Below are 25,462 nucleotides of genomic sequence, written 5' to 3'. Positions count from 1 at the left end.
CGTAGATAGGTTCATGGACGAAAAGAAATTGGTTTAGGTTGGAGGGTCACAGTTTTTTTTTAACTGGTCGGTGCAACATCGTGGGCCAAAGGGCCTGTTCTGCGCTGTAATGTTCTATGTTCTATGTTCTATGACCCTTTGTCAATCTGGACTCGAAAAGTCAGCTCTTTTCTCTCCTTACAGATGCTGCCAGACCTGCTGAGATTTTCCAGCATTTTCTCTTTCGGTTTCAGATTCCAGCATCGGCAGTAATTTGCTTTTATCCAGTGTTTATGGAGTCGGTTGGTACGTGACCTCAGACTTTTGTATCTTTTTCCTGACGGAAGAAGATGGGAGAGACTATGTCCGGGGTGCGTGGGGTGGTGAGCCGCCGCCTTGAACCGCTGCAGTCTATGTGACATAGGTACACCCACAGTGATATTAGGGAAGGAGTTCCAGGGATTTGACCCAGTAAAAGTGAAGGAATGGCGATATACTTCCAAATCCGATTATGTGTGACTTGGAGGGGAACTTGTAGCTGGTGGTTCCTGTGCGTCTGCTACTTTGTCCTTTTAGAGTTGAATAACTTGATTATATTTCAAACTTGCTGTTTAAAGTTACTGCCAGCAAATCGGTATCAAACGGGTACACTTGGGAAAAATGTATATATATTCTGACTTGGATTTAATCTCTTAAGAACTCATGCACATTAACAAGGCTGACACCTCAGCACAGGGGGTGTGCAGCATTGTCAGTAATGCTCTGCTTGACATGACGTGTCCCTATTGCAATGCATGTTAAAAGATCCATTGGCATTGGTCCATTTTGTGATCTAACATTCCACTCAATGACCAATGGCCTATCTAGTGACTGTGCTAGTATTTGAAATATATTTATTCTTTTATGAATTGTTTTTAGCATTTTCTGAGCAATCTGAGCATATAGATTTTAGGAGTAGATTCTTTATCCTCTCAAATGAGTTTCCCCCTATTGGTCTGAATGGAATAAAACTCTGTTGTAAATGTCAGACCAAGTGGCAGTGTGAGCTGTGAAACTGGAGGTAAAATCCATCGGGTGAATTAGCGTCTAATTAATTAGCATTGTGGGAGACGATCTTGAGCAGAACCTAGAGTTGTCTTTTCAAAGAGAGCACCTGTAACATTGGATTATCTTCCACCCATTGTCCAGGCTATTTACTGCCAACATGCTCAGCCCGCCCCCCCCCCCCCCCCCCGTTCTCCTCCAACCCCACCCACCCCTGCTCCCACAGTGGGTCTTTCCACAGCAGAGGTGGCTTGCCATTGGCCACTGGCAGGATCTTCCAGTCCCACCAAAGTCTACAGCGGAATCAACTTTGAAAGGGCCAGAGTGAAGAGGTTGCTCATTTAGGACTGAGACGTAAAGGATATTTTCATTGAGTGTTGTGAATCATTGGAATTTTCTTTCCCAGAGAGCAGTGAATGGCCAGATGTTGAGTATATTTCTGGTTACGATCAATAGATATTTGGACTGTTTGGAATTGAGAGTTATGGAGACCGGTTGGAAAGTGAAGTTGAGGTAGAAGATCAACCATGATGTTATTGAATGCACAAATAGGCTCGAAGGCCTGAATGGCCTATTCCTCTTTCCATATGTTGGACTATGAATAAAGTTGCCTCTTATGCTCTGAGTCTGTGAAAGAATCTTTTAACCGCAGTAAGCATTCTTAATGAAAGATTTTGAATATAGGCAGATCTAAGTTCAACCCACAGTAATGCAGGTGGGGAAACAGCGAAATGAAATTTGTTCAAAGTCATTGTGGTCTACGTCATGTATATAGGTTTCAAGACAAGAAGAGGAACTACATACAGCAGCTGTAACAAATATAGAAAGAGACTTCTGAGATGTACATAAACATAAAACAAGTATATTGAGGTTTTAGGTGTATATGGCGCTCATGTAATACAAAGGAATTAAATTCAAAATTTTAAACCATAACTTATTTTAACCACGACATAATTCTAATTAAAAATTGTTTGGAATATGTGTTAAAATATCAAACAAGTGGAACATGGTGAATTCGAAGTTGGTATAGTGGCCAGCAGGTGAATGTGTTTTTAAAAATTCATTCACAAGATGTACGTGTCACTGACTAAGCCAGCATGAAGTGCCTATCTCTAAGCACCCTCAAAGGTAATCCTCTGCGGTCCACCCACACGGCTGTTAGGGAGGGAGTTCCAGGATTTTGACCCAGTAACAATGAAGGAACTATCATCTCAAGTCAGAACGGTGTGTGGTTTGGAGGGGAACTTGCTTGTGTATGTTGTTCCATACTTCTGCTGTCCTTGGTGGTAGAGGTTGCTGGTTTGGAAGGTTCCATTGATGGAGGGTTGGCAAGTTGCTGCAGTGCATTTTGTAGATGGTATGCACTGCTGCTATAGTGTGCCAGTGGTCGAGGCAGTGAATTTTTAAAATGGCGGATTGGGTGCCAATCAAACAGGTCGCTTTGTCCTGGATGGTGTTCAGCTTCCTGAGTGTTGTTGAAGCTGTACTCATCCAGGCAAGTGGACGGTTTTCCATCACACTCCTGACTTTTGCCTTATAGAAGATGGACAAGCTTTGGAGGGTCAGAAATTCACAAGAATTCCAAGCTTTTGATCTGCTGTTATAGTCACAGTATTTATATGGTTTGTCTAGTTCAGTTTCAGGTCAATGATAACCCCCAGGATATTGACAGTGGGGGATTCAGTGATGGTAATGATGTGGAATTTTAAGGAGAGATTGTCATGTTCTCTCTTGTTAGACCTTGTTCAGTTATTGCCTGGCACACGTGTGGCATGAATGTTACTTGTTAGTTGTCAGCCCGAGCATTAATGTTCTCCAGATCTTGAGTGTAAATGTAAACTGTGCTGTGTATGTAGTATCAGTGGTTCCTGTCAGACCCGGGTTGGGCACACAGCTACTTTTACCATAAAATAAATTGCATTCCTGCACAAAAGGATGGTTCACTAGTATTTAACTGGGAAATGTCCTGAAGCACAGATCGGTTATTTAAGAATTATATTTATTATTGATTTCAGAACTGGAGAGAGTTCATACAGAGCTTGTTTCTCGTTCCACTCATCCTTCAGTGAGGTAAAGCTGAGGTTTTTTTTCTATTATCTATATGTCTTCAAATTTTATGTTGTGAACTTGCAGTTTAATCTCTGTCTAATTGCATTTTTATGTTTCTTAAGCTTGGTATTAATATAGCAAAGTTGCATGGATGCCAGTGACCTGAAGCTACTCTGTCACAGAATCACCCAAAACCACTGCCGTGACTACAGAATCTGTTACAGAGTACAATAGAGATTTTTTGTTTTAATCTTTTGAAGAAACTTGCATATAATTTCTTAAGTAGACCAGTTGATTTATTTGGAAGCCGAAATGATGTAATGGAATTTGAGAGAAAAATTTCCAAGTATTAATATTGCTTTTTTCTCTTTTCCGCCACCTCCCCCCTTCCCCAACCTTACTCGCTCTCGATCCCCCTCACCCTTGTGTGTCTCTCCTTCTCGCCTGTTTTCCCATTCACTCCCTTTTGCTGTCTTCACTCTCTTCCTTGCTCATTCACGAGTGCTCTCTCTCTCTTTTTGTTCTCTTCCTTTCACAGTTAAGGGATTTTCTTTCCTATGTCCAGCCTGTGAGTATTTACCCAAATGTTGTGCCAATGGGCCGGAGTTATGAAGATGTCAAAAAGATGTAAGTTCAGCATGTGACATAGCCTTTGGTGCTCATAGCGAATGACCTTTGGATATTTCCCACTGTAAGAAGTTTAACAACACCAGGTTAAAGTCCCACTGTGCAGAGTTGCCAAGCGGTTCTTTATTTGGGGATTTCTTGGACTGTCAAAATGACCATTTGACAAACTCATTCCTCCAGTTAAACCTTCTCCGGCAACTCGATATTTACTGGGGATTGCACCGCAATAGAAAATAGTCAAATGTCGAGTAACTATTTTGAATACAATTTTTTATTTACTCTTTCATGGGATGTGGGCATCACTGGCTAGACCTGAATTTGTTGCCTATCCCTAATTGCCCCTTGAACTGAGTGGTTTTCTAGGCCATTTCCTATAGAATCGCTATGGTGCAGAAGGTGGCCATTTGGCCCATCGAGTCTGCACCGACTCTCCAAAAGAGCATCTTACCCAGGTCCTATCCCCATAACGCCACACATGTACCGTGGCGAATCCACCTAACCTGCACATCTTTTGAGTGTGGGAGGAAACCAGAGCACCCGGAGGAAACACACGAGGAGAAAGTGCAAACTCCATCCAAGCCTGGAATTGAACCCGGGTCCCTGGCGCAATGAGGCAGCAGTGCTAATCACTGTGCAACCATGTCACCCAGTTCAGAACAGTTAACCACATTGCTGTGGCTCTGGAGTCACATGTAAACCAGACCAGATAAGGATGGCAGATTTCCTTCAATAAAGGACATAATTGAGGATAGTTGTCATTCAATTCCAGATTTATTAATTGAATTTAAATTCTACCAACTGGGATTTGAACCCATGTCCCCAGAGTCATTAGCCTGGACATCTGGATTATTGTCCAGTGACATTACAATGCCATCCTCTGCCCCCCAGTCCAGGAGTTTTCAATTGTGAGTTGTATATCTAATGTACACTTGGATAATAATTGTAACAATTCCCACTTTGAGCTGATTGGATAATTTTTTTACTTTTAAATTTTAATCCGACTTTAGTTGGTGATTAATCCTGTTTTTGTCTTGATTTAGTTTGAAGCCATTGTGTAGGAAGTGTTCGGGAGGTGGTGAACCCATCTACAAGCCACTGGGAAAGCTGAAGAGGTCACGGAACTGCTTTAGCAATGAGGAAGGTATGAGCGTTGGATAAATGGGGCAGGATACATTAATTCCTTACACAACTCAAACTGAGAGAACTCACATCACTGCCAGGCCTAAAACTGGCTCTGGGCAGAACCAAACTGTATATTACCGTGTTGTATAATGGCAGTTCCTGACAGAAATTATTCCTTCTCAAACAGTTGGAGGGGTAGAAGACTCACCGATCAAAACCTGACCTAGATAATAACCCGATCTCCCAGTGAAGTGGGAGACTTCCTTCCACCCCACCATGGATACCGGAAGCTACCCCTCCCCCAAACTTCATTGTCAGCATGTTCTACCTCCACACCGACACGGATTGCTGCCATCTGAGCATCAGGGTCTGCCTGATGGGTCCCCAACATGCCAAGCCATTCCCCCAAGTACCCCCAAGTACCTGGAGGCTTTCCCACCGCCTCTCCCCCCACCCCCACCACCAACAGCGTGGCCATGGCATCTGGTCTCCGCTAGTGGAGATCAGTAGTGATTCATGCCGACGTGACCTCTCACCGGAGAGGAGGGGGAAGCATGCAGGCCAAACTCCCTAATGAGATGGAAATCTAGTCAATCTGATGCTAATAAGCTTTGTGCTCTTTATGGTCTCGCCCTGGAAAAGGGGCTGGGAAGTTAGCAAACCTTTTCGCGCTGGGCGCGAATTGGAATTGTAGCATCGCGCACCATTTTCCTGGCTCATCACACTGATTGCCAGGCATGGCAAGGCGGTAAAAATCACACCCGGTGAGCTGTTTGCTTCTTGCTTTCAGAGTCTGTTTTGTTAGGGCATAGCACCTTCCAACACATAATGAGAACCAGAAATCAGATTTAAACCTTCCCCAGCAAACTCTCGTGAATAAATAACCCATTTTCCCATCCTCCACCCCTGCCCCCGCCCCCACCCCCACCCCCACCCCCACTCCCATCCCGCCCAAAACAAATATGATTGATAATGGTGAACAAATTCTCAACACCAGACCAACTTGGTTCACCCAATTAAACTAGGACAGAGGCCTTTCACTTTATCAAATTTATCATATTTGGTTATAAAATCAAAGTATATAATGTTAGCACCATTTTTCTTTGTTTCTCCAAGAGTAAGCTAATCTCCTGGTGTTGCGGTTTCCTCCCACAGTTCAAAGATGTGCGGGTTAGTTTGATTGTTGACCCTAGTGTCGGGGGATTAGCAGGGCAAATGTTTGGGGTTACGGGGATGGGGCCTGGGTAGGACTGTGGTCGGTACAGACTCAATAGGCTGAATAGCCTCCTTCTGTACTGTAGGGATTCTATTATAGTTGAACCAGTGCTGAATTGCAACATATGTTCTGTTATTGCTGAGATGGGAAGCTCTTTAATGGGAAATCTACAAGTCATAGAAAGCATAGAAACAGTGCGGAAGGAGGCCATTCGGCCCATCAAGTCTGCACCGACCACAATCCCACCCAGGCCCCACCCCCACATATTTTTTACTTGCTAATCCCTATAACCTACGCATCTCAGGACTCTAAGGGGCAATTTTAGCATGGCCAATCAACCTAACCCGCACATCTTTGGACTGTGGGAGGAAACCGGAGCACCCGGAGGAAACCCACGCAGACACGAGGAGAATGTGCAAACTCCACACAGACAGTGACCCGAGCCGGGAATCGAACCTGGGACCCTGGAGCTGTGAAGCAGCAGTGCTAACCACTGTACTACCGTTAACTTTGTATTTTTTTCACTGTCATGGAGGACACAAGTTAAAATGGAAGTGATTATTTGGCACACAAAGAGTATGGAATTGTGTAAATGTGAATGAATTAAGTTATTACATTAAGGTGTTATAAAGATTGCTTTTATTGCTAAGGTCAATATTGCCCATTGGGAACACAGGATTTGCTCAATGAATAAAGATCTAGTTTGCATTCTACCATCTACCACTATAGACTGACTGGCCTGTGGTAAATATGTAGGATTTAAGATGTGAACCTGTTAACAGTTTGCACTAATATCCTTGATGTTTAGATGTGTCGTGTAATTTTTCATGAAACTGCTTCAGTTTGTGAATTTAAATTTGTTTTTTTCAACAGATGGGGACTACAAAGACCTTTTCGACGACTCTTATCTAATTCCACTAAAGCAGAAGTTGAAATGTCCACAGCATTCAGAGTTTGATAATGAAACCGGGGCCTTGCTGCAGGAGAGGGATCAGACCACCAATACAGAGGGTACAAGTGAACCTCCCATTATCTTAAATACTCAATTCCTTGAGTGTGAAGAATCAAATGATGATGATGATGAAGAAGAAGAGGACGAAGAAGCCAGTACAATTCACACAAAAAGTGAGTTGAATTCCGCGAAAGAGGGAGTAATTGCTAATCTCTCATCACAGTTATCCACAGGAGAAAAAGCATGTGTAACAGAGTCTCCACGCTGGGATATGTTTTTCAAAGCGGAGCCAGTTTTGATATCCGAAACTGATGAGGATTCAGAGGTTGCCCGGGAGCAAGAGCTTGGTTCGCAATCACCGAAACTGTTCAGTGATTCTGAAGATGGAGACTCCACTTACCATCCCTCTCAAACCTCATCCCAATCAACTCACATATCAGAGCAGGAAAGTCAAGGCAGCTTCCTTGACACGGAAATTCACCTTTCGCAAAATAAAACGGGTTCTGTGAAATTCACAAACACGAAGGATAAACCCTTGTTAAAGGTAAATCCTGATGTAGAAGACAGCAAAAACTGGGATCTTCAACAAGGTGATGGATTTCATCCAGATTACATTTCAAATTTGAAGTATAATCCCACTGGCTCCTTGCTAAATAACAACATTAAGGAGACATGTTCAGAACATTTGAGTAAAAGTGCTGATTGTCAGCAGCAAGAAAGAGAACAAAATTCAATTCCTGTTTCCAAGCCTGACTCTCAAAATACCTCAGACTTTGAAATTCCATCAACCCCGGATTCTGAATCCCCACAGCCAGAGGAACTGAACGTCCTCTACAATAAATTAGCTGCTGGAAAAACAGTGAAAATCGAGGCAGCTAAACAGTTACGTGGTGGTAAATCCTGATGATGTGAATGTGGGCTTGGAACTACAGAAATAAAGTACATGTCCCTTCTATCACCACTATTCACCAAATCCAAATAGGAGGAAAGAAATCCGAATTATAACAAGGTTGCATACACACTCTCCAATGGTTTCATTTAATATAAAACTTTTGTATTTGTTTATTTAAAAATTGTGACAAATATTGTCTCTTCATCCTTGGGACAAGATTCTGGAATTCTTTATCTCGCAGCATCATTATGAACAGCAAGGCTCAAGGAGAAAGCCAAACCTACCTCCTCAGGATAATTAGGGGTGGACAATGCTCCACTTAACCAAATCAATTGACCCTGCACATTCCGATCATAGAATCATTACTGCACAGAAGAACCAAGGAGCAATTTGCATACTGCCATTCCCCTGCCCTGACACCTGTCCAGCACATTCCTCCTTTTCAGATATTTAGAAAATGTGGACAACCTTATAACACAAGAAATCAATGTTTCCATTCTATCTGCACTGGCCAAAAAATGAGTCCTCCCCCGGCCTCACCCCACTTTCCAGCAATTGGTCCGTATCCCTGCAGGTCACGGGACTTCAGGTGCTTATCCAGACACCTTTTAAATGAGTTGAAAGTTCCTGCCTCTCCTTTCAGGCAGTGAGTTCCAGACCCCACAACTCTTTGGATGAAAACAGTTTTCTCATTTCCCCTCTAATCTTTTACCAATCACCTTAAATCTGTCACTGACCTATCTGCTAAAGTAAACAGGCCCTTCCTATCCAGGCGCCTCACAATTTTATTCATCTCAGCCTCCTCTGTTCCAAGTAGAATAACTCCAGCCTATCCAATCTTTCCTCATTGTTGCAATTCTCCAGTCCTGGCAACATTCTCGTTAATCTCCTCTGTACCCTCCCTAATGCAATTACATTCTTTCTGTAATGAGGTAACTAGAACTACACAAACTACTCAAGTAATGGCGAAACTAATGTCTTATACAGTTCCAACATACCCTTCTTGCTCTCGTATTCCATACCCCGTCTATTAGGTCCAATCATGAAGCCATTGTTGACTGTTGGAAAAGCCCATCTGGTTCACTAATGTCCTTTAGGGAAGGAAATCTGCCGTCCTTACCCGGTCTGACCTACACAACTGCAGACCCACAGCAATATGGTTGACTCTAAAATACCCTCGGAACAAGGGAAATTGGGGATGGGCAATAAATTCAGGCTGAGTCAGCTATTCCCACATCCCATAAACAATGTTATTTAAATGAAGGACAGTATTCCATATGCCTTCTTAACCACCCTTTCAAGCTATCCTGCTACCCTCAGGGATCAGGATATACACTCCAAAATCCCTCACTTCCTCCACACCTCTCAGTATTCTCCCATTTACTGTTTGATTTATTATTGTCGCATGTATTAGCATACAATGAAAAGTATTGATTCTTGCACACTATACAGAGCATGCCATTCATAGATAAGGAAATGTGAGTGCAAGATGTAGTGTTACAGTCATAGCTAGGGTGTAGAGAAAGATCAACTTAATGCAAGGTAGGTCCATTCAAAAGTCTGACAGTAGCAGGGAAGAAGCTTCTCTTGATTCGGTTGGTATATGATCTCTGACTTTTGTATCTTTTTCCCAACGGAAGAAGATGGAAGAGAGAATGTCCGGGGTGCGTGGGGTCCTTAATTATGCTGGCTGCTTTGCCGAGGCAGCGGAAAGTGTAGACAGAGTTAATGGATGGGAGGGTGGTTTGCATGATGGATTGAGCTACATTCACGACCCTTTGTAGTTTCTTGCTGTTTTGGGCAGAGCAGGAGCCATACCAAGCTGTGATACAACCAGAAAGAATGCTTTCTATGGTGCATCTGTAAAAGTTGGTGAGAGTCATAGCTGAGATGCCAAATTTCCTTAGTCTTCTGAGAAAGTAGAGGCATTGGTGGGCTTTCTTAACTATAGTCTCGGCATGGGAGACCAGGACAGGTTGTTGGTGATCTGGACACATAAAAGCTTGAAGCTCTCGACCCTTTCTACTTCGTCCCCGATGATGTAGACAGGGGCATGTTCACCTCTACATTTCCTGAAGTCAATGACAATCTCCTTCGTTTTGTTGACATTGAGGGAGAGATTATTGTCACCGCACCAGTTCACCAGATTCTCTATCTCATTCCTGTACTCTGTCTCGTCATTGTTTGAAATCCGACCCACTATGATGGTGTCGTCAGCAAACTTGAAAATCGAGTTGGATGGAAATTGGCCGCACAGTCACAAGTGTATAAGGAGTATAGTAGGGGGCTGAGAACACAGCCTTGTGTAATCCTTTGCCTTGTTTGATCTCCCCACTTCTTCAGATTGAATTCCATTTGCCACTTTTCGGCCTACCTGCACCAGTCCATTGATAACTTCCTGCAGTCCGGTGCATCCCTCCACAGCTTCCCTTCTCACCATCAATCACATGGCCAATTTTTGTTTAATCTACAAACTTATTAATCATGTCTCCTACATTTACATCCAAATCATTAATACGTACCACAAAAAGCAGGGGACCCAGTACGGAGCCCTGTGGAACCCCACTGGAAACAGCCTTCCGGTCACAAAAACACCTGTCAACAATTACCCTTCATTTTCTGCCACTAAGCCAATTTTGCATCCAGTTTGCTACGTTCCCCTGGATCCCGTGGGCTTTTATTTTTTAGTCAGTCTGCCATGTGGAACCTTGTCAAAAGCAATGCTAAAATCCATGTCAACTACACTATCCTCATCAATCCTCATTACTTCCTCAAAAACATCAAATTAGTCAGACAAAACTTTCCCTTAACAAATCCATGCTGACTGCCCTTGATTAATCCTGGTCTTTCTGAGTGACCGTTAATCCAGTCTCTCAGAATTGACTCCAATAATTTAGCCACTACGGAGGTCAGACTGACTGACTTGTAAGTATTTGGTTTCCTCCCTCCATTTTTAAACCAAGAGTGCATTAGCAGACCTCCAGCACGTTACCCATATCCCGTGTGGATTGGAAAATGATGGTTACACCACTGGAATTTCCTCCCTGGCTCCTCAAGATCTGTGGTACATTTCAACCAGCCCTGGTGATTTATCCACTTTAAAAGATGCTAACCTCCTTAACACTTCTGTCCCAGTGTTTATCACATCCAATATTTCACACTCCTACTTCTTAATTACAATGTTTGTATTTCCCCTTTTTTTGAAGACAGGCACAAAGTATTCATTAAGAAGCATATCCTCCACAATAGGTTACCTTTTTGGTCTTTTATGGGCCTTACTCTTCCTCAGTATCTGCTTACTCAATCTATTGATAAAACATCTTTGGGATCTCCTTGTTCTTGCTTGTCAATATGCTTTCATACCCTGGCTTTGCTTTTCTAATTTTCCCTTTGATTTCACCCCTTCACTTGCGATATTCTTTTCAGCTTTCTGTAGTGTTGAGTACTTTGTGTCAGGCCTATCTGGACATCCAAGAGGCTTTGGACTTGGCTGCCCCACCCTTTTTACCTATAGGTCCATGTTTGCTATGAACCCCTCGAATTTCCCCTCGGAATGCCTCCCACTGCTCTCACACCGATTTATCTTCATCTAGCTGTTTCCAGTTTGCTTTTGCGAGTCACTCCTCAGCTTAGTAAAATTGGCCTTGCTCCAAATTAGTGTTCAAAATCCTGTTTCACCTTTCTTCTTTTCCATAATTATGTTCAAACTGAATCGTGATCACTCCTGACAAAATATTGTCACTTCACCCACCTGTGCAGCTTCATTACTTAAAACTAAATCCAGAACCACATCCTTTGTTGAACTTGCGACACAATGGCAAAAAAAGTTCTCTTGAATGCACCAGAAGAATTCCGTTCCCTCTATTCCTTTCACGCTGAAACTATCCCAGTTAATATTCGGGTGATTAAAATCCCCTCTTATTTCTACCCTACTCTTTCTGCATTTCTCAGGGATTTGCCTCATATCTCCCTCTGACTGCTTGGGGATCTATCGTTCATTTCTCTTCATGTGACTGCACCCTTTTTTGTTTAAGGCCTCATTTGATGATCCTTCGACACATCATCCCCTCCTCACAACAGTACTTGTTTTTTTGACCACAATTGCCACTCCACTCCTTTTTATCCTGCTCTCTATCCCATCTGCAAACCATGTAACCAGGAACATGAGTTAGTGTGTGGTTTATACAGGTCCCACCTCCCCTGGAACCAGTCCTGATGCCCCACAAATCTAAAGCTCTCCTTGCTGCACCATCTCTTCAGCCACACATTCAATCTGCTCTAACCTCCTATTTCTATGCTCACCAGCACATGGCCCGGGCAGTAATCTGGAGATTATCTTTGAAGTTTCGTTTTTTAATGTCTTTCAGACAGGACTGATCCCTTTTTCTACCGCAGTCATTGGTACCAATATGGACCCACCACCTCTGGCTGTTCACCCTCCCCCTCCAGAATGTTGCAAGTTTCTGAAGACAGCATCAAGCAGGGCTAATCATAGAATCCCTACAGTGCAGAAGGAGGCCATTCGGCCCATTGAGTCTGTACCGACCACAATCCCACCCAGGCCCTATTCCCGTAACCCCACATATTTACCCTGCTAATCCCCCTGACACTAGGGTTTATAGTTTAAAGTTTATTAATTAGTGTCACAAGCAGGCTTACATTAACACTGCAATGAAGTTACTGTTAGAAACAAGCAGTGGCTCTGATGACAAACAGGAGGAATGCGATTGGGCTTCCAATATCAAGCTGTGGTCTAGAACTACGATTCTGAGGTCGCAAAGTGTTGCCAGGAAATGGAGAAGCTTGGACTGCTGGTCTGGTCACCTAATCAGAATATCTCGGAGTCTAAATGTTCATGGGTATCATTCAGAACGAACCAGTGAAAATGGCTGCAAAGATACTGGCAAATAAACCTAGGGCTAGGATTAGGAAATCCACAAAGGTCTGACCTTTGTGTGACCCTTGCATGGTTTATTCTCAATCGCCCTTTGAAAGTGGTCACACAAGCCACAACCTTCTCAAAAGCAGCAATTAGGAATAGACAATAAATGCTAGCTTTGCCAGTGATGAAAGCATCGCGAAATGAATTGAAAATACATCTGTCGGCTTCAGTTGCTGAGCCAGTGTCGAACAATGAGGCTTCTCTATTCATCTTTCCTTATGTAAGGCAATGGTTGCTTTCTTATCAGGAAGGAGCTGCTTACAGAGATAACATTTCCATTTGTATTTGAACTTGCAAAGTCCCCTCCAGGCAAGGTCAGTATTAGCTTTGTATCTAACAAGATTTTTTAAAAATCCTGTTGGGGTCAGAATCTCTACAAGGCTTTAACTGGAAGACTGTGGACTTCCAATACTTCGAGGGCAAGCGAAAGGTCGGGAGGAAGTCACAACAAGTGAATGAGGAACGCAATACTTGACTGCTTAGAATCATAGGACAGGGCCGTGTATGTGAAGATATGTATTTCCCAGCATGCATAGGTGAGCCAAACTGCAAGACCAATTGATAATCTGAAATTGATTTTCAGTTTAATCCTTAACACAAGGATTGATAGGACTGGAAAATTCAGAGTGAGGCCAAAAATCAGATTCCGGTCTGCAGAAAATCAGTTCCAAATTTTCCCCTCGCCACTTTCATGGCGGACCGATGGTTGGTTGGTTCCTCACTGATCCATGTCAGGAATGCTATTTGCACAGATTACTATATCATGAATGCTCATTAAATATGCTACTCGTCGGAAACAGTTCCCTCCCCAATACTGCCAGTGGAAATTAGACTAGTTTAAAACACATTTGGAAATGACTGGCGTGCAGCTGTCCACCCTCACTCTGCTGTGACTTCCAGATGAATGCAACATTCAAAACCTATTTGCAACAGCACTGCTCTGGTTTCTCAGCAATTGCAGTGTAATGCTCCACTAGTGGAGGTGTAGGGTTGGTCTGCTTATGGTGGGTCCTCTGCACTCTGGAAGGACAGCACTCAATTTGTACAGCAGCTCTCAGGCAGAGCTTCACTTTGAAACAGAAGCCAGCATTGGGCTGGGTGGGGGTTGCAGGAAGGATGACTCATTGGCGCAGGAGGCGGCCATTTGGCTGATCATGTCTACACCGGCTCGCCAAACAAGCATCATGACTTAGTGCCACTATCCTGCCTGGGTAGCATCTACCTCCTTGGTAAAGACGGATGCCCTCTTGAATGCCTTGATTGAACCTTCTCCACCACACTTCCAGGCAGAGCATTTCAGAGCTTGTTTCTAACCTTCCCTGGAGGGCAATAGAAAACTGATGAGGTTTTAATGACTTTGTTAGTTGTATACTCACCATTACATATACTAGCCATTTACCCCAGAATTCAGGCAGCACAATGGACCCGTGTTCAACTCCAGCCTTGGGTAACTGTCTTTTGTGGAGCTTGCACATTCTCTGTGTTTGCAAGGATTTCCTCCGGGTACTCCGGTTTCCTCCCACACTCCAAATACGGTTAGGTTGATTGGCCATGGTAAATTGCCCCTTAGTGTCGAAAGATGTAAAGTTTGTGGGGGGGCGGGGGGGGGGGGGTGATTAGTGGAGTAAATGTGTGGGGTGACAGTGATAGGGTGGGGGTTGGGCTTGAGTAAGATGCTCTGTCAGAGAATCGGTGCAGACACAATGGCCTTCTTCTGCACTGTAATTTTGCTGTGAATTAATGTAAACTTCTCTTACTGCTATACTGGAATTTGAACTCTGGATTACTCAGCCAGTTTCCAGTATTGGAAAAGCAGCAGCCAGAATAGACCAACTTGAAACATTGACATTTATTCATTTCTTTGAGCTAAACATATTCTACAGCACCAGTTTTCAATTCACCGCTCAGTACAAAGGAGGTATACACGACTTAAAACAATCCTACAAATTGTAAGAAAAATATAAGTCAATTTTCAACTTTAAATTTTCTTGATATTTAATTCAGGCTATAAACTCCCAGACTCCAGAACTCCAAGGCCCTGGGATCATTCACCAGTTTACCCTTTCTTAGGAGGGGGGGGGGGGGGGGGTGGGGGGAGGGAGGGGTTACTGCTTCAAAACCCTGCCCCTCACGTTGATTTATAATTTAAAAAATTCTCCATCAACATTAAAACATTACCACTCGAGGTAGCAGCTTTCAGTTCAAAGGGTTCAAGGTGAAGGCAGACATTCATCTTGTGTGATGTGCAGTCTCTCCTCTCCAACCATTACAAAAGGAATCTGTGCCTCAGTATCACCTCAAAAACTACAATTGGCTCATTTCTGGTGGTTTGGGTATCTGTGAACGCTGCACAAAGTGCTCAGCACATTTGCAGTACTCAGTGGGAATCTGGGTAACACTTTCAGCTGATCAATAAACCTGACTTCTGACAGAGCACAGTTTTTTTTTAAATGTCAGGTAAAAAAACATTAACTGCATAATTGAAGCCAACTTTAAACTTGCATTATCGCGCGTCACACATCTTCCTGATGCGTTGGCTCTGTCACTTAGGATAGGCAGCTTACAACTGGGCCGACACTGAGCTCACACCAAGAACAGGGAAGTTTAAATTCGCCCGACAGATTCTCTGGCTGAAATTTCCACAATCATCACTTGGGCTGTTACTCAAAATATAATAACTCAATCTGGAACTTAAAAAAAAATCTTTGCACAATATAATGCCTCTTTGATGTTCCATGTTTCATTCAGACTCAAGCTGCTACTGTTTTAAGGAGAGCACTCCGCAAGCGCAATAGTTAGCACTTTCAAACAAAGAAAGCACGTAAAAAAAAGCAGATATATAAAAAAATCCCCTCAGCAACATCACTCGTTTCAAAATCTTTGGAAGGACGCCCAAATTAAACAGTACCTTTAACGATTTTGCCTAAACGGTATTCAAATACCTAAACCTTAGGGGGTGGGAGTGTGGGGACGACAGTTGCGACTGCTACTCGTTTCTTCAAATATCCCCCACTCCTATTAAAAAGATAAGTACAAAAAATAACTTATAATTGTATTTCTGTTTGCGCAATCTATTACTTAAAGACCTAAAGATGTAATGACCTCAAACACAAACTCACTGAAAAATTATATAGGACACTGTATCGCTTCATTTTGGGTTCCAGCCTTGAAGGTTAACAATTTGCTCAATGCCCCATAATTAATATGGGCATTCTCCATTTTAGATGTACTCACACTCCTTTACTTATTTTTTTGAGCCTTGATATTCTCATTCTTGATACTGGAGGGGGTACTAATTATTTGGGTATAACTGGTGCGCAAAAAATTTGGTCTTAATAGATCTGTAATTTACAGAGTAGCATCAGTATTACAGGGAAGCAACTGCACGGAGATGCGGGGCGGAATTTTCCAGCCTTGCTTGGCCTGAAACCGGAAAATTCCACCCGAGGTCAACGGACCTATGGTCCGCCCCTCACCCACTCCAATTCCCGTGGGTGGGCAGGACGGTAAAGTTCCGGCCCCGATGTCCACTTTAGAGTGGGGAAACACACCAACTGAATCTTTGGAATATAGAATGTTAGCTGTCTGTCTGACCAAGTTACATTTATTCAGTTTAGCAAATGTAGGTAGAAACTCACAAGGCAAACATCCACTAGAGAAAAGTGGGAAAATCTTTCTGAATCAATACTGTCGTTTAAAGTAAAAAGGGTAGAGAGAGAGAGTGCTCTGGTAAAACAGGGTGTGCTGCACAAAGAACACTGTCACAATGTTAGTCAGTGACCACTTGTGCACAGGTTATAAGTAGTATCAATGACTTGATACAAGAGGACAATTATTTCTCCCATAAACACCATCCCACAGAGCTGCTTTCCAACTTGTAACTATCAACAAATTCACCACATGGCTGCGTATTTCAACTTCCCTAAATGGCATTACCCGAGAAATCTGATGGAATCAGAACACAAAAATAAAAGGGTCAACACATTTCTATCTAAAAAAAAAAACAAATACAATTTTCTTCTTTGAGTATTGGTTAATTCATGTATCCTCTGCAGGACAGTGATCCACACTTGCATTCAATCCTGCGCTGTCTTTTGGGTGAGCTGTTGACTTCAGAGGTTTCTGTAATGGACACATCACCCGAACCTACCAAAACCAACAGTACAAATACACTAAATCAGTGAACAAAACATTCCATTCTCACAATTATATCATGAAGCTGGGTTCACGTATTTTTTAAAAAGGATCCCACTTGAAATTAATTTAATCCATTCCTACGGGATTCTACAGCAGAAACTTAAACATTCATTTATGGAACGTGGGTGCTGGCTATGTCAGTATTTATTACCCATCCTTAATCGCCCTCGAGTTGGATGAAACATTCAGAAAGAACACAACACCTATTCTTGATGAGAAATTTCAGCAGTAGGTCTTGTCCTTTTTTTTGCTGTTTTATTCCCACTGCCCTCACTCACGGCATGCAGTCTCTCCCTTAACCAGTTTTAGAGATCATTCATGTATTGGGTGTGACACTTGACAAACAGCAAGGAGGTCAAATTCAAAACTCCCACCATATAGCAAATGGAGAGGCCAAATTCATCCAGTAATTCGAGTTGTCACAAGAACAAGTGACCCATGTAAATCATCACCTGGTCATGAAACACTACGGCCAGTGGACTGACAAAAGGAGAAGGAAACCTCGTTTCTTTCTCTCTGCAGCCTGTACATAATGTGGTTAATATTGCCCTTCTAAAACAAACACTCAGCTGTGAGAATTTAATTGTTACTCATGATGGATCACTACCTCCTCAAGGCAATGGACAGTATCATAGAATCCCTACAGTACAGAAGGCGGCCATTCGGCCCATCGAGTCTGTACAGACCACAATCCCACCCAAGCCTTATTCCCGCAACCCTCATTTACCTTGTTAATCCCCCGACACTAGGGTCAATTTAGCATGGCCAATCAACCTAACCTGATCAGCATCAGACACAAAAAAGATTTTTAAAATGCTAAATCAGTGACGGTGAGGCAGGAAGAACACCAACATCATTCAGTCAAAAATGCAAAATGCTGGAAAATCTCAGCAGGTTTGAGAGCATCTGTTAACATTTCGAGTCTGAATGACCCTTCGTCAGAGCTCTATTCTCTCTCCACAGATGCTGTCAGACCCGCTGAGATTTTCCAGCAGTTTGTTTTGTTTCAGATTCCAGCACCTGCAGGATTTTGCCGTTAACCCATTCAGAGCTGCCGACTGTACAAAGACAGAGGAAGAAATTAGGAGAGTATTTTCTCCAAACGAGAAAGATGATCATGATTGAAAATGCAGTTTACAAACTTGGAAGAATGTTTCGCAGGTAGTCACAAGACATTGTCACATTTACTATAGTAGAAAATACTAAAAGGTTTGAGTAATTTACAAAATGTATAAAATGAAGAAGGACCATATTAATTGATCAACACCTGACCCCATTCAAAAACCTCCTCCAAAAATAGCTGGAATTTTATGGGAAGTGGTTGCCCCAGCCACTGACCAAAGGCAATCCCACCTCGAGACTTCCTGCATTTGGCTTCAGGTAAATACAATATTGGCTGTGAGACGCACCTTTCATCTGATAGTCAAAGGTCAGCTCTTCCCCAGCCTTTATAAAACGTGTCGAGAATAGTGCAATCCTCGGGAAGCGAGTATCCAAACTATCGATGAAAACATTGTAAACTTGGAGATTGGGATCACACTGTGGAAGAGAAGGTCAGATTTAATCCAATCCATCAAACCAGATTGGCCAACAAGGCTAATTATCAAAATTGCTGAGTGTCAAACTGCTAAACAATAATTCAGTGCAAGAAATAAAGCATTTGGATTGTTCCAAACAGGAACAACTCATCAGACCCGTATGTAACACTATTTCTCTTCACAGGAGAAAGCTAATCCAATCACACCCCCCTCACACTCCTCATATACTTCACCTGTCCCATTTACTCAAAATAATTTGCATCCTTCTTAAAAATATTTGTGGATTCTATTCCGACAACAGTTTGTGGGAAAATACACTCCACATTCCTACTACTTTCTGCGCAAAAGAAACATTCTTACAATGTTTTTCCTTATTACTGTGGAATAAATAGAAGTGCAAGTGAAAATAGGCCACAAAACAGCTCTCAAGTTTCTCATCACAGCTCCAAGCCCCCGTCCCTGGTCACATTCCAGTCAATCTAAGCTGTATTGCATTTACACCTTCCCAGTAATGGGAAGCAAATCCGCCACAATATTGGATTTCATTTTTGTGACTAGGAAGCTTTTAATTAATTCCCATCTCCCCCGCCCCCTCCCCCACTCGCCCATCTCTCTCTCTCCCCCACCCCCCCTGACCCCACCCCCACTTGCCCATCTCTTCCCCCGCCCCCTCCCCCACTCCGTTCAGAAAGCATTCGGAAAAGTTAACCTCCGCTTCAGTTTCACATTTACATACCAAACATTAAATATATTATTCTGCACAAATGTGTACACTCGTGGAAGTATCAAGGTTGTTGGCAAAAGTCTGCATTAAGAAAGTGAGTTGAGGCAACAGTAACATAGAGTCATAGAGGTTTACAGCTTGGAAACAGGCCCTTCGGCCCAACTTGTCCATGCCGCCCTTTCTTTTTTTAAACCCCTAAACTAATCCCAATTGCCCAAATTTGGCCCATATCCCTCTACACCCATCGTACCCATGTAACTGTCTAAATGCTTTTTAAAAGACAAAATTGTACACACCTCTACTACTACCTCTGGCAGCTTGTTCCAGACACTCACCACCCTGTGTGTGAAAAAATTGCCCTTCTGGACACTTTTGTATCTCTCCCCTCTCACCTTAAACCTATGCCCTCCAGTTTTAGACTCCCCTACCTTTGGGAAAAGATATTGACTATCTAGCTGATCTATGCCCCTCATTATTTTATAGACCTCTATAAGATCACCCCTCAGCCTTCTACGCTCCAGAGAAAAAAGTCCCAGTCTATCCAGCCTCTCCTTATAACTCAAACATCTAAACTCACTCACTCCAAGTTAAGGTTCACTCATTAGCTCAAATTTCTGCAATCTCCTCTGTGTTTGGGCTTCTTCTTTCTAAGTTACCACAACCACTTTCGCTCACGTTGCTAAAATGACTTAATTTAGAATTTCAGATCTAACCATTTCCACAAACTGTTAAAATGCAAAGCACATTTTTAAACTCCACACTGAATCACCATCTTAGTGTTACATTGGCTTTCTGTCAAGCATGAATCCACAAGCTGAACCATTGTAAATCGAGCAGGCCATACCAGTGCCAAAGCTGCCCCCTCCCTCCCCACCCCGTCTCACGCTGATCACAACTCATCCTGACCTTAGCTTCCTATTTAACCCCAACATGCGGATCCAAAGTGACCCCTATCCATCCCATCATAGAGACTGATGTGGAGCCTCTAACATCACTTCTTTCAGTCCATCTGTTACACAAATGTACCTGTGACACTTCCATACCAATATTCTCCTGACCAAACTCCACCCTCTGTATATTTCCATTCTAATTTTGACTGACCACAATCCTACCCTGCACTGGCCCACTCACCCATCATCCCTACTCTTAAAAAAAATTATTCAGGGGATGCGGGCATCGCTGGCTAGATCAGCATTTGTTGCCCATCCCTATGGAGGTGGTGGTGAGTTGCTTTCTTGAACCGCTGCAGTCCCTGTGGTGTAGGTACATCCACAGTGCTGTTAGTGAGGGACTTCCAGGATTTTGATGCAGCAACAGTGAAAGAACAGCAATTTATTTCCAAGTCTGGATGGCGAGTGGCTTGGGGGGGAACCTGCAGGTGGTGTTTCCCATGCTTCTGCTGCTCTTGTCCTAGGTGGGAGAGGTCACGGGCTTGGAGAGTGCTGTCTGAGGAGCCTTGATGAGTTGCTGCAGTGCATCTTGTACATGATACACTCTGCTGCTACTGAGCATTGGAAATGGAGGTGGAGAGAATGAATGTTGAAGGTGGTGGAAGAGGTGCAATCAAGTGGGTTGCTTTGCCCTAGATGGGGTTGACCTTGAGTGTTGCTATAGCTGCACTCATTCATACAAGTGGAGAGTATTCCATCACTCCTGATTTGTGCTGTGTAGATGGTAGACAGGCTTTGGGGAGTCAGAAGGCCAGTTACTCTCCACAGAATTCCCAGCCTCTTGAGCTGCCCTCATAGTCACAGTTTTCATTTGTTCCTCGTCCTAATACCTCCAGTTTAAAACATTCATCCTGACGTTTGAATCCCTCCATATCCTCGGACCCCCTCCCAGGTTCTAACCACTTTCCGCTCTTCAAATACCCCAGCCTCTGAATCCTCTGACATCTTCCATCTCTTTACACCATTACCGGCAATTACATCCTCAGCTGTCTAGGCTTCATAAGAACTAGGAGCAGGAGTAGGCCATCTGGCCCCTCAAGCCTGCTCCGCCATTCAATAAGATCGTGGCTGACCTTTTCATGGATTCAGCTCCACTTACCCGCCCGCTCACCATAACCCTTAATTCCTTTACTGTTCAAAAATTTACCTATCCTTGCCTTAAAAACATTCAATGAGGTAGCCTCAACTGCTTCACTGGGCAGGGAGTTCCACAGATTCACAACGCTTTGTGTGAAGAAGTTCCTCCTCAACTCAGTCCTAAATCTGCTTCCCCTTATTTTGAGGCTATGCCCCCTAGTTCTAGTTTCACCCGCCAGTGGAAAAACAACTTCCCTACTTCCATCTTTCTATTCCCTTCATAATTTTATATGTTTCTCTAAGATCTCCCCTCATTCTTCTGAATTCCAATGAGTATAGTCCCAGTCTACTCAGTCTCTCCTCATAAGCCAACCCTCTCAACTCTGGAATCAACCTGGTGAATCACCTCTGCACCCCCTCCAATGCCAGTATATCCTTTCTCAAGTAAGGAGACCAAAACTGTTCTCAGTATTCCAGGTGTGGCCTCACCAGCACCTTCTACAGCTGCAACATAATCTCGCTGTTTTTAAACTCCATCCCTCTAGCAATGAAGGACAAAATTCCATATGCCTTCTTAATTACCTGCTACACCTGCAAACTAACTCCTTGAGATTCCTGCACAAGGACACCCAGGTCCCTCTGCACAGCAGCATGCTGCAATTTTTTACCATTTAAATAATAGTCTATTTTGCTGTTATTCCTTCCAAAATGGATGACCTCACATTTACCAACATTGTACTCCATCTGCCAGACCCTCGCCACTCACTTAGACTATCTATATCCCTTTGCAGACTTTGTGTCCTCTGCACGCTTTGCTCTGCCACTGATCTTAGTGTCATTTGCGAATTTTGACACACTACACTTGGTCCCCAACTCCAAATCATTGATGTAAATCGTAAACAATTGCGGTCCCAACACTGATCCCTGAGACACACCACTAGTCACTGATCGCCAACCAGAAAAACACCCATTTACCCCCACTCTTTGCTTTCTGTTAGTTAACCAATCCTCTATCCATGCTAATACATTACCCGTAACACCGTGCAACTTTATCTTATGTAGCAGTCTTTGGTGCAGCACCTTGTCAAATGCCTTCTGGAAATCCAGATACACCACATTCACAGGTTCCCCATTGTCCACTGCACATGTAATGTTCTCAAAGAATTCCATCAAATTAGTCAAACATGACCTTCCCTTCATGAACCCATGCTGCGCCTTACCAAAGGAACTATCCATGCTCTAGAATTCTCTGCAGAAAGGTCCCTCTTCAAATTCTTCCAGACTCTCCTTAAAACCCAGTACTTTAGCTAAGATTTTCCTCCCTTGGTTCAGCTCCATACCTACCTCTTTTACAAACAATAAATTGCTAGCTAACCGACTTGTTGGATGTGCCATTAATTGAGGGGCTAAATTTCCCCAATCTGTACTTTCAATGAATTCATTGATGCAGACATTTGCAAAAGTTGGTGATGAGGGGACCAGGGAAGATCTTGTTCATGGCTGACAATACAAATTGACATCACATCATCTGAAGGAGTATGGGGGGGGGGGGGGGGGGTGCGGGAGATGATGAAACAATGTAGGAAGATTTACAGACCGATGTCCAATGCCATTTATAATTTTAGAAAATAAACTGCCTTCATTTTTAAAGATTATGATTGTGAAGTGAAACAATTTTAAATGTCAACAACACCTGGGATATCAAAAATATTCATGGAGTTATTTGGTTGACTTTATGAAGGCTGTTTTAAAACATATCTCAACAGTTGCAATAGCTTTGGCATATTCAATATATTTAATTTCTGAGAATAGGTTTAATCGACACTAAGTGGTTCCATACAACATCATTAGGTGGCAGGAAGATTTATTTTTAAATTTATAATCCAGAACCCCGACTTCTTTCGAACAAGCTCCATACTTACACTGTGATTCACAAAGTGTGAAATGTTTCCAAATCTTGCAGCATCTACAGTGTACTCATCCTCCACGTAATCTAGATCAAACAAGTAGGTGATGCCTTTACTGTCGTAAAACTTCCCTCGCCTTTCTGCTTCTTCACTCGTGATAACCTTTCAACAGAGAGAGTGTAAGTAGACAGATGCAGTTTGATGGAACAGAGGTGGTCAGCTCTGATCAAGGCTGAATTCATGGCCTCAGCTTCAGAAACCAGCTCATATTCAGGACAGTCAGATTACAGATTGTATTCAGTTATAATTAAACTATCATTTTATCACTGGCATTGCAGCAAATGTGCCGACAGACCTGTAAATGTTCTTACTTCCATTTGAACTGAAAAACACTAAACAGATTCAGCACTCTTTCCTGGAGGGAGTGCAAACACGAGGGTAAATGGATTTGACACAGATGTGGGAGAGCAACTCGAGATGATCACAAAACACGAAAGCAGATTAGCGGAGCCAGCATCTTGCCCATAGGTGCCTCGTGATCATGTTGTACATGAACCACCTTGGATAATGCAACAAGGAACAATACAACTTGTAAATGAATTTGCAATTCAAATTAGCTCTCACTGCAAGCAGATTGGTCACAACAAATACAAGACTCAGGGTTATTCAGTTCCTTCTGCTTCCTTCCCTCAAACAGTTTCAGATTTTGTCTCCCCTCATTTCCCCTGCTCGCCACCTAGCCCCCCTCACCCTCGCTCCTTGGCCCCCGGCACCCTGCCCCCTTCACCCAAGTTACATTCAGAGGAGTGAGGGACAGAAATTCACAGGATTAAAACAGCAAGACATTTTTTTTTAGAAAAGTCACAAGCTAAGGTTCTGCATCTGTCAGATTTCATAATATGAACTAAAATTAGAAGCACTAAAATGTGACTTGGGAAAGGCCAGTTTTGGTTGTTTAAAAATATTTCCCTTTTCATGGTCAGCGATTCAGCAAACTGGCAGATTGGACAACAAAAACAAAATACTGCAGATGATGGAAAACTGAAATAAAATCAGAACATGCTGGATTCGTAGAAATCATAGAAACCCTACAGTGCAGAAGGAGGCCATTCGGCCCATCGAGTCTGCACCGACCACAATCCCATCCAGGCCCTACCTCCAGATATTTACCCGCTAATCCCTCTAACCTATGCATCCCAGGACATCTAAGGGGCAATTTTTAACCTGGCCAATCAACCTAACCCGCACATCTTTGGACTGTGGGAGGAAACCAGAGCACCCGGAGGAAACCCACGCAGACACGAGGAGAATGTGCAAACTCCACACAGACAGTGACCCGAGCCGGGAATTGAACCTCGGACCCTGGAGCTGTGAAGCAGCAGTGCCAACCACTGTGCTACCGTGCCGCCCCTATTGGCTAGCTGTAAGACGACAGAGGGTGGTGGTTGATGGGAAATGTTCATCCTGGAGTTCAGTTACTAGTGGTGTACCGCAAGGATCTGTTTTGGGGCCACTGCTGTTTGTCGTTTTTATAAATGACCTGGATGAGGGCGTAGAAGGATGGGTTAGTAAATTTGCGGATGACAAGAAAGTCGGTGGAGTTGTGGACAGTGCGGAAGGATGTTGCAGGTTACAGAGGGACATAGATAAGCTACAGAGCTGGGCTGAGAGGTGGCAAATGGAGTTTAATGTGGAAAAGTGTGAGGTGATTCACTTTGGAAGGAGTAACAGGAATACAGAGTACTGGGCTAATGGTAAGATACTTGGTAGTGTGGATGAGCAGAGAGATCTCGGTGTCCATGTGCATAGATCCCTGAAAGTTGGCACCCAGGTTGATAGGGTTGTTAAGGCGGCGTATGGAGTGTTAGCTTTTATTGGTAGAGAGATTGAGTTTCGGAGCCAGGAGGTCATGCTGCAACTGTACAAAACTCTGGTGCGGCCGCACTTGGAGTATTGCGTACAGTTCTGGTCGCCGCATTATAGGAAGGATGTGGAAGCATTGGAAAGGGTGCAGAGGAGATTTACCAGGATGTTGCCTGGTATGGTGGGGAGGTCTTATGAGGAAAGGCTGAGGGACTTGAGGCTGTTTTCGTTAGAGAGAAGGTGGTTAAGTGGTGACTTAATAGAGGCATACAAGATGATCAGAGGATTAGATAGGGTGGAGAGTGAGAGCCTTTTTCGTCAGATGGTGACGGCTAACACGAGGGGACATAGCTTTAAATTGAGGGGTGATAGATATAGGACAG

General features: G+C 43.3%; 2 protein-coding genes across 5 annotated transcripts in view; one reads left to right on the top strand and one right to left on the bottom strand.

Annotated features, from left to right (window-relative positions):
• The window catches only part of dclre1c (DNA cross-link repair 1C, PSO2 homolog (S. cerevisiae)), a 43,443-nt gene extending 35,354 nt beyond the window's left edge, over window positions 1-8,089 (top strand). For all 4 annotated transcript variants that reach the window (XM_078235979.1, XM_078235981.1, XM_078235980.1 and 1 more), the window contains 4 exons: window positions 3,039-3,093; window positions 3,611-3,699; window positions 4,740-4,840; window positions 6,911-8,089. In XM_078235979.1, the coding sequence (XP_078092105.1) occupies window positions 3,039-3,093; window positions 3,611-3,699; window positions 4,740-4,840; window positions 6,911-7,893 (1,228 nt within the window). In that variant the 3' untranslated portion in view covers window positions 7,894-8,089. The remainder of the gene's footprint in view (window positions 1-3,038; window positions 3,094-3,610; window positions 3,700-4,739; window positions 4,841-6,910) is intronic.
• Window positions 8,090-14,658: 6,569 nt separating this feature from the next.
• The window catches only part of LOC144508096 (histone-lysine N-methyltransferase SUV39H2-like), a 36,384-nt gene continuing 25,580 nt past the window's right edge, over window positions 14,659-25,462 (bottom strand). The window contains exons 4-6 of the mRNA XM_078235983.1: window positions 23,232-23,378; window positions 18,430-18,559; window positions 14,659-16,969 (exon numbers count right to left, since the gene is read on the bottom strand). Coding sequence (XP_078092109.1) covers window positions 16,857-16,969; window positions 18,430-18,559; window positions 23,232-23,378 — 390 coding nt within the window. The 3' untranslated portion in view covers window positions 14,659-16,856. The remainder of the gene's footprint in view (window positions 16,970-18,429; window positions 18,560-23,231; window positions 23,379-25,462) is intronic.

Source organism: Mustelus asterias, chromosome 19 (assembly GCF_964213995.1).
Source record: "Mustelus asterias chromosome 19, sMusAst1.hap1.1, whole genome shotgun sequence".
Lineage (NCBI taxonomy): Eukaryota > Metazoa > Chordata > Chondrichthyes > Carcharhiniformes > Triakidae > Mustelus > Mustelus asterias.
This window is presented reverse-complemented; position numbering and strand designations above follow the sequence as displayed.